This window comes from Sorex fumeus, unplaced genomic scaffold (assembly GCF_029834395.1).
Source record: "Sorex fumeus unplaced genomic scaffold, SorFum_2.1 ptg000037l, whole genome shotgun sequence".
NCBI lineage: Eukaryota > Metazoa > Chordata > Mammalia > Eulipotyphla > Soricidae > Sorex > Sorex fumeus.
This window is the reverse complement of record NW_026606094.1, coordinates 76,915,224-76,929,317: the sequence shown is the minus strand read 5'-3', so window position 1 is coordinate 76,929,317 and position 14,094 is coordinate 76,915,224. Positions and strand designations below refer to the sequence as shown.

Below are 14,094 nucleotides of genomic sequence, written 5' to 3'. Positions count from 1 at the left end.
ATGTTCTGTTTCCAATCTTTTTAAATTTTTTTATTTTGCAGGGGCAAGGGGGAGAGAACCCAGAGGTTCTCAGGCTTACTCCTGACTCTGAGCTCAGAAACCACTCCTGACGGGGTGGGGAAAGCTTGTGGGACCATACAGGGTGCTAAAGATTGAACCCAGTTAGCATGCAAGGCAAGCTCAACTTGCTGTACAATGACTCTCATCCCCAATATTTTTTATTTAGGCCATTCCCAGGGGCCTCAGATGATATTCATTTCTGGTTTTGATTTGTATTTCCATGATAATAATTGATGTTGAACACTTTTTCCTGTGCTTGTGGGCCATATGCATGTCTTCGTTACAAAAGTTTCTGTTCATGATTTTTTGCCCATTGTTTTCATAATAGTTTTATTTTTTCTCTTTGGTTGAGTTGAGAGTTCTTTATATATGTTGTATATTAACCTTTTGTTGATAGATACTGTACACATATCTTTTATTAAGCCTTAGGTTGCCTTTTATGTGGTAATTTACTTTGGTAATTTACTGTGTTTAAACATATTAATTTGATGTACCCAAATTCATTTACTTTTGTTACACTTGCCTTTAGAGTTTTTGAATATGTTTCTGATATTGAGGCTCTAAAGTGTGTCATTTATATTTTGCTATAATATTTTACTTTGTTTGCTTTGGTTCTGACATCTAAGTCTGACATCAACTGAGCTTGAGTTAATATTTGTATATGGTGTTAACTAGTACTTACACTTCATTTTCATAAATGTGGCAGTTTTACCAACACCATTTGTTAAAGAGGCTTTCTTTTCAAAATTGTTTTGACTTGGATCCTTTGTCATAACCACACATGTCTGATATCTTCATGAGGGAGTAAGTACCTTCTTTTTTTTTCTATAACATTCTGTTGGGTTTTTGAACCTGACCTGATCTCCCAAGGATACAAGTAGTGATAGGAGAACAATAAGTTTCTCATTTTCTTTAAGAATTTATATTTTCTCATTGGACAATGATACTTTTTTTTAAACAGCATGGTGATAGACGAGAAGTCTATACCTTATAAAGGACAAATGACTCAGCAATGTATCAGTATCATTAGTCCTCCAGGGAAAGAATGCCAGCAGCTCTGACTACCATTTATGAAATATGAGTCTTTGCAGTCTCAAAGTGTGTATCTGTAAAGAACCTCTGCTCTAGCTCTAGCCTGACTACTCCTATCTCAGAAATAAGACAATTGATATTCAGAAACATGAAATGATTTGCCTAAGGTCATACATAAACTTGTTGTCTCATAACATTTAAATAAAGCACATTTACCCATCTCAGTAAGTACATGGAAATAAAAATTTTAGAATTCGCACCAATATAATGCAAGTTTCATTTTTAATGGCAGATTATTCTGTAGTAACCACACCATTGTCTTATCTTCAGTCTCCTGTGGGAAATGAGGGTCGCAGCATTGCATCCACTCTAAAAACACAGTCCAGTTTCTGAAAAGCACAGGAGTCCCTTATTCCATGCTCCCCTTAACTTTTAGAAGCAATTGATGGATAAGACAGCTAAGACATGCTATGTCTTTTGCAGAGCAGAACTTGACAGAGATGGAAGTCATCTGTCAAGCGAAGCCAGGCCTGCTGTGTGGCGGTCTAGGACCTCGGCCAGACTTTGCTCCATTAATTGGCTTCCATGCAGGCAGCTATTTTAGCAACAATTCTGTGGATCTTCTGTGGCACATCTTGATTTAAAGTACAATGTTGAAAAGCACTTCTCAACCACTCAAAGCTTCCAGCACTGCTCACATTTAGCTGATTGGACAGAGAGTGAAACGGACTTCAAAATAGTTGTGTAGATATAAGACAAAATTATTTGGGCTTCTCAAATTCAGGTGAAAATTGCAATGAAGTGATAAGTGAGGATTCTGGTTTCTGCCTAAAGAGATACTTTCCCGTAAATCAGATGAAATTGAAAAGAGAGTTTATGGGGAAAATGCTGCTGTGACCTTAAACAGGCAGTCTTTGGGCTGACACTATAATGAGGAATGGAGTGCTATTAAAATATACTGCACATTTTAATGACTCCAGTAGCAGTGAGCCAAAAAAAAATTTTAAGCTCTGAATAATTCTGGGAAGGAGGATTTTGCCAAGGAGATTTTAATGTCAAGAACGTATGTGAGGCTAAAAATAAGGAGTTCACGCGCATCCTAGAGTTGTAGGAGGGATGTATGTATAATCAAATTAAATGATGCCATTTCCACTTATGGAAAAATCCAATGGTAAAAATTGACTGGAAAACATTTAGTCACATTTCACTTGTATTATGCTGATAAATACCAAACTCTAGACTTGTTAAAATAAGCCCCACCAGTACTTCCTGGCTGAGGTGTTCAGTAGACAATGGCTGAGGCATGCAAAAATGGTGAAGAACTTATAAAAACATCATGCCTGGAAGAGCCACAGTGTTTAGTAAGGAAAGAAGCATCTCTGGGTGTGGGAACAGAGCCCAGAGCAGCCTAAGTGTGAAAGGTAAAGGGAGATACCTCAGAGCACCCCACTGACTTCTGAGGCTCAGGCCCCAAGTCTCAGAGGTTGTTAGAGGCTCATGATTTTCAACCCCATTTTTCTTCTTTTCAGGGCAAGTAACTCTCAATTTTGCCCCTGTATTGGAGGACCAATGATTGTTCTTTTTATGAAAGGCATGTGTTGCTACAATGGGACTATGAGGTTGGCTGCTTCCATCATGCCTGTCTGCCAAACAAGGCCATCTGCAGAGATAACAAAAAGAGCCAATGTCTGAAAATGAATTTGTTGGCATATCAAGGACAAACATCTTATTGGCCACAATTACTCAACCTCCAATCCAAAAAATGGGAGGAAAATCTCAGCCTAGATGAATATTTTATTTACTTCTTAAATTGTAACTGAGAGGCTCATATACAGTTCTCCTTCTTTAATCTCTGCTGGTTTCCTATCTTCGGCTTCCCCAAGCCTGGACACTGATCCAGCAATGCCCCTGGTACTGAGCAGCGGGATGAAGTGAGGGGTGGCTGTAAATAACAGAGAGACGGACCATCCTTCCTGGCTGGTTTGAAGAGTTGGTGATTTAATATTGACCAGTATTTACTGATGCAGGTAACACAGCATTATCAGAAAACTTGCTTTCTGCATTCCTTAAGTGACAACAGAGGCATGGTGAAGAAATCAGTTTCTGTGTAAGTGCCCAAGGTGGTGAAAGAGACCCAGGCGAGCTCATGGACCAGTCAGCCTAGAAAACATTGTTTGAAGTTCTAGATGAATTCTGGCTTGGGAAAAACCTGCATCTTATGCCTCTCAGCTCTCTCTCGGTGTGTCATTCTGGAATCTTGCAATCTTTGCTCCCTAGAGAAAAAAAGGACCAGGTAATGAAAAATAATTTGGCTTGAGAAAAAATAACATGTCTGTGAGAATATACTAGGGATTATACATAGTGACAGACTTCCCAGGTAATAGGGATTATACATAGTGACAGACTTCCCAGGTAATATCCCGTATCTGCTTTCCTCATGTCACAAGCCTTCTTTCTACTGGTCAGAACCAGAGTCCATTGGACACAGAAACCCTGAAAAGAGAGAACAACTACCAATAGTTCTATTGGACAGGTAAGGAAGCCCTGAGACTTTGGGAAGTTGAATAATTTAACTAAGATTACACTTAGCCATGAATCAGCAATAGTAGGAATTGAATCTTGGTATAGAAAAGATCTGAGTTTGCTTAGGTCTTAAACCTGCCCTACTATTTTATTGCCAGTAGATTTCTCCACCTACTCCCTGTAGCTTCTCCAGGAAGACAGCTGAAAATTAGCAAAATGACTGAGTAGTTGTGGGAGGGATCTAATTTCAGTTCTGTAACTAATTATTCACATAACCTCAATAATATCACATATCTCTTGAGTCTTTATTTATTTGTAATCTGTCCTGCTGTAACAAGGACATTGTATTGAGGTAACTGATATGTAGAAGCTCTGAATCAGAGGAAAAAGAAATTGTAGATATGACCTGCTATCATGAAGAAAGGGCATAGGCTATGGCCTGAGCCTGGTTTTGAATGGTTCTGCTAGTAGAAAATTTGTCCTCTTTAGTATCTGGAGACCCACTGCTAGAGAGCTCTGGTACAAGGAAGATACAAGTGAGTGTGAGTGCAGTGACCAGCGCAGAGTGTGTGATCTAGAAGTGGCCTTACCTGCAGGGAAAACAGACAGAGCCGTTGAACACACCATAAATGAGAGGGTTGATGGCACTGTTTAAGGCTGGGAGGTTCTGAATGATCACAGAGGTGTAAAAGCGCTCTTTGGTGTCTGGAAGGAGGTTAAAGTTATCCAAAATATCGAAGAGAAAGTATGGACTCCAGCAGCAGATAAAGGCTGGGAAAAAGAGAAATTAGCTTGACAGTGGGTCACAGAAATTAGATTTCTTAACACCCGGGATCATTCAAAACTCTCTTGAACAGGTGAATATGTCATCATCCCATTTTCTTAAACACACGCGCACACACACACACACACACACACACACACACACACACAATACAAACATATTCCATTGCTTTGTTTCTAGAGCAGAGAGTTTCTTGGAGTTTCTGGAAGGGGAGGGTTTGATATGATAACTATTTTGACTTTTTATTAAAAGTCTGAGATCAAGTGGGTGTGACTTTAACTTCTCAACCTCCACAATGTGGAGGGCAACTCAGCAAAGTCCTTGAGATTCTGGATAATAAGGAAGAACAGATAGAATCTCCCAGTTTTAGGTGAGGGGAAGGGTACTTCCTGGCCAAAGTCCAATATTCTCAAGTTGATTTTCTGCTTCTAAGTGAATTACTCAAGAGAACACCCATGCTTTAACCCTCTTCACAGCACTTGGTTCAGTGTGTGAGACCCTTTTTGTGTTTGATTCCAAATTCCCAGAGGAGAGAGGTGGAAAATGGAAATACAGATTATGATGGGGAATTTTCTGTGTCAACTTTGATTGGTCCATGAAATGCCCCACTGTTTGGCTAGACATTATTTCTGGGTGTTTTTGTGAAAACTTTCCTGAATGAGATGAAAATTTGAATTGGTAGACTAAGAAATGCAAATTGTCCTTCTCAATGTCATTGGGTTTAATTCAGTCCAACAAAGCCTGAGTAGAGGTCTGAATGGAGTGAGGAAGGATTTGAGCTCTCTGCTTGAGAGATCTAGTGGGAGCTCTGGCCTCCTGCCTGCAGACTCAGTCTCAGATGGGAATGATACCACCAATTCTCCAGATTCTGTGGATCTTGGGACTTCTCAGTTCCAAAATTAGATGAGCTAATTCCTTATAATAAATCTTTTTACTTTTCTCTCTCCTTTTCCTGCCTCTTGTTTCTCTGGAGAATGCAGACTAATGCCCTTATATACAGAGAAAGACATTTTTAGGGCTGACTGTACCTCAATTTTCACGACACATTCTCTCTCCTGCTTCTCCACAGACCTTGAAAATATATTAAAGGAAATTGAAACACAAAGGCTAATGGGTATTTTGGGGTCTGATGACTAACCTTGATGATGGCCCAGAATAGTGACTCTGGGACATTGGAAGGGCAAAGTTGCCTTTGGGGATATTTTGAAAAATGTCTGCTTTGTGTTTGTATGTGAGGGGCAGAGGCTCTGAGTTGCCAGAGGTGCTCATTCTCCTCTGTGGTTCCGGCAGAATCTCACTCATGTCTCAGACAGCCATCACAAAAATAGACCTTCATGCAGGTATGAGCCCTATGTACAACTGCGATTGTCTGAAAACTTAATTTTATTTTATACAGAACAAAATATTTTGTTAAGTATTCTTCCAAAAATACAATTCCCCTTCAAGTGGAGGAAAAATAATTTTATTTAATTTTAAATTTTACCAGGGTTTGCTCACCTCGGAAAACCAGGTGACTGACAGAAATACACATCACATCACTTAGTGTTTCCATGAACAGCCCACTGCCCTTTATGGTTTTAATTTGTGATTATTGCTTTATCTAGGTATAACCATCTGGCTACTTCATTATTCTTCTAGTGTAGCTGTGCCCAATAATTCACACACTGAAATCCACAATGCTTTATTTTAAGTTACTTTCTTTCCATTCCTCCTTTATATAATTATACATTGATCTTTGAAGAAAGATGTTGGGTACATAATACTATGCTCCACTTTATTTCAGTATGGTTAAGGGCATTATGGCTTGTTTGATACAGCAGGGACTTTGGGGGGCTTTAGGGTAATAGGCACAGACTGATCTTCTTGTGGGCATCTTACTTTCTGATTACAGAGTCCTGACAGGGTGGGCATAGAGCTCCTGATAATAAAGGCATGTATAAGACACATCATTTGACTCAATATCCAGGGAACATGTATCTATGCTTCTGATTCTTTGCAAAGAAAAGAAATGTCGTTGATCTATTTTAGAATTTTCCGGAAAGGATTTGATCCCTGGTGGGTTGGGTATGCTTTCTCTCCATTCTGCCTGCAGTGTTGTTTTGTACCTATGTTCTGCTGGCTGAGTCATGCTGTTTGTGGTCTATTTGGCATTTCATAGTTGAGATATAGAAAGATGAAGCTTATAGTTTTGGTGATTTGACATGCATCTAACATGAGAACTTTGCTTTTTAAAAGATTCCCCAGAGCTACACCAGGAGGAGACAAGGGTCATTTAAGCAAAATTAAAAGAAAATAGCACAAATGCTTTTTCTTCCTATATATCCTCATTCATTATTTAAAAATAACTAAGCAACCAGTGTGTGTAGTAATTTATAGAATATTTTAGTGGTGATAATATAAGAATGTATAAGCTGAAGGCTTTATTCTCATGGATTTATTAATACAACAAGGGGAAGAGACAATAACCAAAATCAATATATATCCTCTAATTTCAAGAACTATGAAGGAAATAAGGCAAGAGGAATCCTTTAGACTTGTAAATAGAAGGTCATTTTGAAAAGTGACATAGTTGAACATGAAACTGTGTGGAGCAGGTCAAGACCTCATTGAAGCAAAACATTTGAGTGGAGAGGAAACAGTGAAAGTCCTCTGAGGAACAAATTCACGTTTTGAAGAAATAGCAAGTATCCCAGTGCGACTGGCATAGAATGGCATAAGTGAGAAGGTGACAGTATACATGATTAGAAACAGATCACAAAGGCCTAGGAAGTTTGGGGAGGTAAGTAAGTTTCATTCCCAATATAATTGGGAACCATGGGGACTTTCAGAGTAGTGACAGAGTATGGTTTATGTTTTTTCATAATTTTATTGACAACTTTTCAGAGAAGGACAATAGATGACAGGAGAAAAAAATCTTGTTTTAGAGACAAAGGCTCTGACTAACACAGGAGTTGTACAGATGGCAAGAAATGTTTAGATTTGAGGTTTTTTTTGGGGGGGGGGTGGGAATAGATTCAGGTCTTCCTAAGAGACTAGACATGTGTGGTCTGAGAGAAATAGAATAACAGATGATTTGTAAATTTTTGAATGAAAGATGATTTTGTCTAAAATGAGAACAATCGAGAGGAGTGTTGCTTTTGCAGAGGGTAGAATATGCTGAGACTTCTGGTTTATGTGTTAACAGTTAAGAGAAAATTAGAAATTTTACAAAAAGATCTTAAGTAAAAATTATAGTTATATTCCATATGCAAAATAAAGTCTCAGAAGAAGGGATGGAGCCAATATTGTTCATAGTTTGAGATAGAGATTGAGAATAGATATTTGATATTTTTGAGGTTATGGTGATCTTTAGGATGGTTTTACTCAAACAATTGGGAAGAAGGGCCATAGAAGTAGGGTCCAGAGAATAAGATGAAACTGGAGAGTCAGAAAAGAAAGTGGAAGACTACCAGGGTTTATTACTGGAAAGTTCATGAAGAGGCCTATTATGGTATTGTCACAGTAAAGTCAAAGGGGAGTGGGAGGGACCCAGGCAATACTGATTGACTTGGTCATTTAAAATCTCACCAACATGAGGGGTGGCAAGTCTTACAGATAATGAAAATGTCAAAGAGATAGAGACAAGAAATCCATAAAAGGGAATACAGGAGGTAGGGTCGGGATTTCCTCTTTGTCCTCTCACCTACACCTGGGAAAATGGCAGGAAAGTTCCCACCCACCTGTTTTGAGAACCAAGGAAAGTCAAAGAGGAAGCCCAGGACACGTAACTCCTTCTTGCGCCATCTCTTTCAACTGGATGGATAGTAATGTCTGAGCGGATGACAGGAAAAGCAAAGCAACATATGGCCAGAGAATGACAGAAACCCAAAGAGACAGACTAGCAAGCACTAACCAGGAGAGGTAGATCACAAAGCATCAGTGGCAGAAGGGAAACATTGGGGCGCCTAGACAGAGCTAGGGAGAGACCAGCACAGATCAAAGACAGCAAACATGGAAGTCAGAATATACCAGAGTAAGGCCTAAACATAGGCATGGGCGCATCCAGACTACCTTCTTATAACTGTTCAATAAAGAACTCTAACTTCATAAACTTCTGGAATGCTGCCTGATAATTTTACATGCAGAACTCCAGGGACCCTTCAGGAACTAGATGGAGTTTCATGGTAATGTATAAATGATCCAGGCAAGAGGGAATCTGCATGGAAAAAAGGAGATCATGCGAACAGAAAAAAATTTTTACTAGGCAGAAAGAAAAGAGATTTGGGCAGAAGTGAACATTTTCAAAATCTAAAAAAGCAGAAACAAGTTTATTCCTAGTGATAGGAGAAAAGGGAGAACTTACGGTAGAGAGTCAAGTGGGCTGTTGCAAGGGAAGGCAGAATCAAGCAATTCTGTTTTGATGACTTGTCTTCTCTTAGTGAAATAAAAAATAAGAATATTAGCAGAACGTTCAGGAGCTTAGGGAGAACACAGACATGTGTGACACATATTTGTGCCCTCAAAATACTTTAAAAGAATTTTGTAGGCGGGAAGGAAACAGGAGGGCAGTAGATAGTAAGATGGCCTTTAAGGAGGGATCTGAAGTAACCCTGAAATTAAAGACCCAGATGATATGGAATGTCACATCTGTCTTCCTTTTGCTCATCAACTTTAACCCTGTGGGAGGAGGACTTAGAGATAAAAATGAGCCAAATGAAAAGGAAGAGCATCAGACTCAGAAGACTATTTTCTAATAAGATTTTTTTTCTTTCCTTTCTCTTTCTCTCTCTTTTTCTCTCATTTTCTCTCTCCCTCATTTTCTCTCTCCCTCTCTTTCTCTCTCTCTCTTTCTCTCTCTCTTTCTTTCTTTCTTTCTTTCTTTCTTTCTTTCTTTCTTTCTTTCTTTCTTTCTTTCTCTCTTTCTTTTGGTTTTTGGGCCACGCCCTGCAGTGCTCAGGGTTTAATCCTCGCTCCGTGCTCAGGGGTCATTCCTGGTGGGCCTGGGAAACCATATGAGGTGCTGGGGATCTAACCCAGGTCAGCTGCTTGCAAGTCAAATGGCCTACCTGCTATACTGTTGCTCCAGACCCATCCTAGTGAGATTTTCTCCAAATGCTCCATCTAGTCTCACCAGTGGATAACTCTATCCACAGGAAAGGAATTAGGAGCCATGTTTCTTTCATGGGCTGGAGCGATAACACAGTGGGTAGGGCATTTGCCTTGCAAGCGGCCAACATGGCCGATCTGAGTTCGATTCCTCCGCCCCTCTCGGAGAGCCCAGCAAGCTACTGAGAGGATCTCACCCGCATGGCAAAGCCTGGCAAGCTACCCATGATGTATTCGATATGCCAAACACAGTAACAACAAAGTATCATGATGGAGATGTTACTGGGCCTGCTCGAGCAAATCGATGAACAATGGGAGGACAGTGACAGTGACAGTTTCTTTCATGGAGTTACAGAAGGAAAGTTTGCACATTTCCCTCCCAGTAGACAAAGACTGAAGTGCCTGTGGATAAGCTCCTTTCTTTTGCAAGCTTTCAACACATAATCTGAGGTACAAGTTTGCTTTTGGAATTTTGACATAATCTTGCAACATGAGAAGGGGTGATGCTTACCAAGAATGATGACAGCACTGTACTTGATGGCCTTGAATCTTGCTTTCGAGATGAGTCCTCGGTTGTAGCTGGTACACAGCTTTCCATCTGCAGATACAGAAGTTGAAATGGAACAATGAAGCATTGTTTCTGCCAGCACTCATCCTACTCATCTATGTCAGGAGGACCTTCTTGGATATTTCAGGGTAAAAAGGCATGGCGTGGATGCTAGAAACATTCAGTTTGTAGCATAATAAATGACTTGGGGTGCCTGGACTCTAACGGAGCTTGTTTGGATGCCCTGTGCCCTCAAAGCTGAAGTTTTCCATGTGATTACAGGAGTGAAGTTTAGACACCCATCTGGCTACTTTAACTACCCAAAAATGCCAACTTCCTTGAAGTTCCTAGACCAGGAACTTCATTCTCACTAGAAGCACAAGACAGGGATGAAAGTGAGTCTGAGGGTGTGTGAGTGTGTGTATTGAGTGAGCCAATACAAACAGCTCTAGTTAAGGGGATTTGGTAAAGGAAGCATTAAGATGAAACCCAAGCACAAAAATTTATAAGTCTACAACTGTACCTCATGGTGTTTCACTAATTAAAAAAAATAAAATAACTGACTACTTAAGATAAAAAATAAATAAAACAGTACGATTTATTTTTTCAAATTTACTACAAAATAAATACAAAGGAAAAAAGAATATTCCACATTTATAAAAAAAAGATAGTCATAATTTAGTGCAATAGCACTTGGTGGAAGGAGTGAAGTGACGGTGATTTGATGATTGGAGGTAAGAGACAGTCTTTTTTTTTCTTACAATTGTGTTTATTCAATAGTATGCTTACCATATTACATAAAATATATCATAAGTATTTTATATACATGCTTACCTACAACTTCCCACTCTGAGTCTTAATGTAAACATGATGTTTTCTGGTTCCCTATATTATATATATATATATATATATATATATATATATATATATATAATTTATTATTAGTGAAACACCATGAGGTACAGTTGTAGATTTACAAATTTTTGTGCTTGGATCTCGGTCATACCACGATCAAATACCAATCCCTCCACCAGTGCCCATTTTCCACCACCAGGATAATATCCCTCCCCCCCATCCCCCCATCCCCCCCATCCCCCCCTGCCACTGTGGCAGGGCATTCCCTTTTGTTCTCTCTCTCCTTTTGGGTGTTGTGATCAGCAAAAGAGGCATTGAGTGGCGAACATGTTCAGTCCAGTCTACTTTCAACCTGCATCTCCCCTCCTGGGAGGATCCTCCAAACACCCTCCACTTGGTGTTCCCCTTTCTATCTGAATTGTCCTTTCCCCTCGAATACCCGGCTGGCCTCTAAGTTATGGAGTAATTCTCCTGGTGTTGCTCTCAGCTATTCTTGGGTATTAATCTCATATTTTATTATTTTATATCCCCCAGATGAATGCAATCTTTCTATGTCTATCCCTCTCTTTCTGACTCATTTCGCTTAGCATGATACTTTCCATATTGTACCACTTGTATATAAAGTTCATGACTTCATCTTTTCTAAGAGCTACATAGTACTCCATTGTGTAGATGTACCAAAGTTTCTTTAACCAGTCATCTGTTCTTGGGCACTCAGGTCTCTTCCAGTTTCTGGCTACTGTAAAGAGTGCTGCAATGAACAAACAAGTGCAGATGTCACTTCGGCTACACATTTTTGCCTCTCTGGGATATATTCCCAGGAGTGGTATCGCTGGGTCAAATGGGAGCTCAATTTCTAATTTTTTGAGGAACGTCCATACTGTTTTCCAAAAGGGCTGAACCAGTCGGCATTCCCACCAACAGTGAAGGAGTGTCCCTTTCTCGCCACATCCACGCCAGCAACGGTTGCTTTTGTTCTTTTGAATGTGGGCCAGTCTCTGAGGTGTGAGATGGTATCTCATTGTGGTTTTGATCTGCATCTCCCTGATGATTAATGATGTAGAGCATTTTCTCATGTGCTTTTTTGCCATTCGGATTTCTTCTTTGAGAAAGTTTCTGTTCATTTCATTGCCCCATTTTTTGATGGGGTTAGATGTTTTCTTCTTGTGGAGTTCAACCAGTATTTTGTATATCCTTGATATCAACCCCTTGTCAGATGTGTATTCGGCGAATATTCTTTCCCATTCTGTAGACTGTCTTTGTATTTTGGTCACTGATTCTTTGGAGGTACAGAAGCTTCTTAGTTTAAGATAGTCCCATTTATCTATCTCTGTTTTCACTTGCTCAGCCAGTGGCGTGACATCTTTGAACATACCATTAGCCTCAATGTCATGGAGGGTTTTGCCAACTTTGTCTTCAATGTATCTTATGGTTTCTGGTCTGATGTTGAGGTCTTTAATCCATTTTGATCTTACCTTTGTACATGGTGTTAGGCAGAGTTCTGAGCCCATTTTTTTGCATGTAGCCGTCCAGTGATGCCAGCACAATTTGTTAAAGAGGCTTTCCTTACTCCACTTCACATTTCTTGCACCTTTATCAAATATTAGATGATCATATGATTGAGGGGAGATGTCAGTGTATTCAACTCTGTTCCATTGGTCTGCAGTTCTGACTTCGTTCCAGTACCATGCTGTTTTGATTATTACCGCTTTGTAGTAAAGTTTAAAGTTAGGGAGGTTGATTCTTCCCATTTTCTTTTTCCCAAGAATTGCTTTAGCTATTCGTGGGGGTTTATTGTTCCATATAAATTTCAGGAGTGTTTGCTCCATTTCTTTGAAGAATGTCATGGGTATCCTTATAGGAATTGCATTGAATTTGTACAGTGCTTTCGGTAGTATTGCCATTTTGACAATGTTAAGTCTCCCGACCCATGAGCAGGGGATGTCTTTCCATTTCCTCGTGTCCTCTTTTATTTCCTGAAGTAGCGTTTTGTAGTTTTCTTTGTACAGGTCCTTTACTTCCTTAGTTAAGCTGATTCCTAGGTACTTGATTTTCTGGGGCACAATTGTGAACGGGATTGATTTTTTCATATAGCTTTCCTCTCTCTCACTGTTTGCGTATAGGAAAGCCAAGGACTTTTGGGTATTGATTTTATAACCTGCAACTTTACTATACAAGTCTATTGTTTCTAGGAGTTTTTTGGTGGAGGTTATTGGGTTCTCTAAGTATAGTATCATATCATCTGCGAATAGTGAGAGCTTGATTTCTTCCTTTCCTACCTGAATGCCCTTAATATCTTTTTCTTGCCTAATTGCTATTGCAAGTACTTCCAGTACTATATTGAACAGCAGTGGAGAGAGTGGGCATCCTTGAAGAGACAGTGTTTTCATGTTCCGAAGAGGTTTGCTTGTCATGACTCATGTGAGTTCACATGGTGTCTTTGTGAAAATTGAGCAAAGGGTGGGTGCTTCCCTGCCACAAAGCACTTCTCTCTGGGGGAGAAGCCTGGTGGGATGCTGTGTCCCACAGAGTGCACTGAATGCCATTGTTTAGCACCCAGGGATGCAGGCCCCATGGAAGCCCAGGTCTGTCCTCTCTGGGAACATAAGATAACTTTTTGGTGAGGAGTAGCTCCCCACCAGTGCTCAGGGGGGTTGGGAAATTCTCCTGGTGATTCTTTACCAACTGTGATGGTGGTTCGATGTGAGGATCCAAGTCTTGGTGTTGCTCAGGCCCTGAGGTGCTGTGGATTACCCAGAACATTACCCAGGACATTCTAGGCTTGTATTTTATCTGACAATACTTCAGGAGACCACCTAGTGCTGACAACCAAGCCTATTTGGCTACTTGCAGGGGCTTAACCCTTAAACAATCATTCCAGGTCCCTGAGTCCTAAGCTTCATGGGGCAGGGATATCTCACACCAGGTACAGCTGCTGTGCTCTCCTGTCTGTGCTCCAGTAGTCAGAGTCCACATATGAGGTTTAATTAAATCCCCAGAGAAATTGAGAACTGGTCTTTGCACAAGCTATTCTACACCCTCTCCAATCCAATCCAGTCAACAGAACAATCACAGCACAACTGCTAAAACACAAGGACTGAAGAAAAGATGCCAAAATGAATTTCACATTCTCTAAGCACTTTCAACCCAGGAGAAAAGATCATATACTCTCCACAGGATGAGTGGGCTGAGAGACACAAACCAAGTA

At 40.1% G+C, this 14,094-nt stretch overlaps 1 protein-coding gene across 2 annotated transcripts in view; it reads right to left on the bottom strand.

Annotated features, from left to right (window-relative positions):
- Nucleotides 1-3,274: 3,274 nt before the first annotated feature.
- The window catches only part of NPSR1 (neuropeptide S receptor 1), a 239,043-nt gene continuing 228,223 nt past the window's right edge, over nt 3,275-14,094 (bottom strand). For both annotated transcript variants that reach the window (XM_056118230.1, XM_056118232.1), the window contains 3 exons: nt 9,996-10,082; nt 4,206-4,386; nt 3,275-3,365 (listed from right to left, as the gene is read on the bottom strand). In XM_056118230.1, coding sequence (XP_055974205.1) covers nt 3,275-3,365; nt 4,206-4,386; nt 9,996-10,082 — 359 coding nt within the window. The remainder of the gene's footprint in view (nt 3,366-4,205; nt 4,387-9,995; nt 10,083-14,094) is intronic.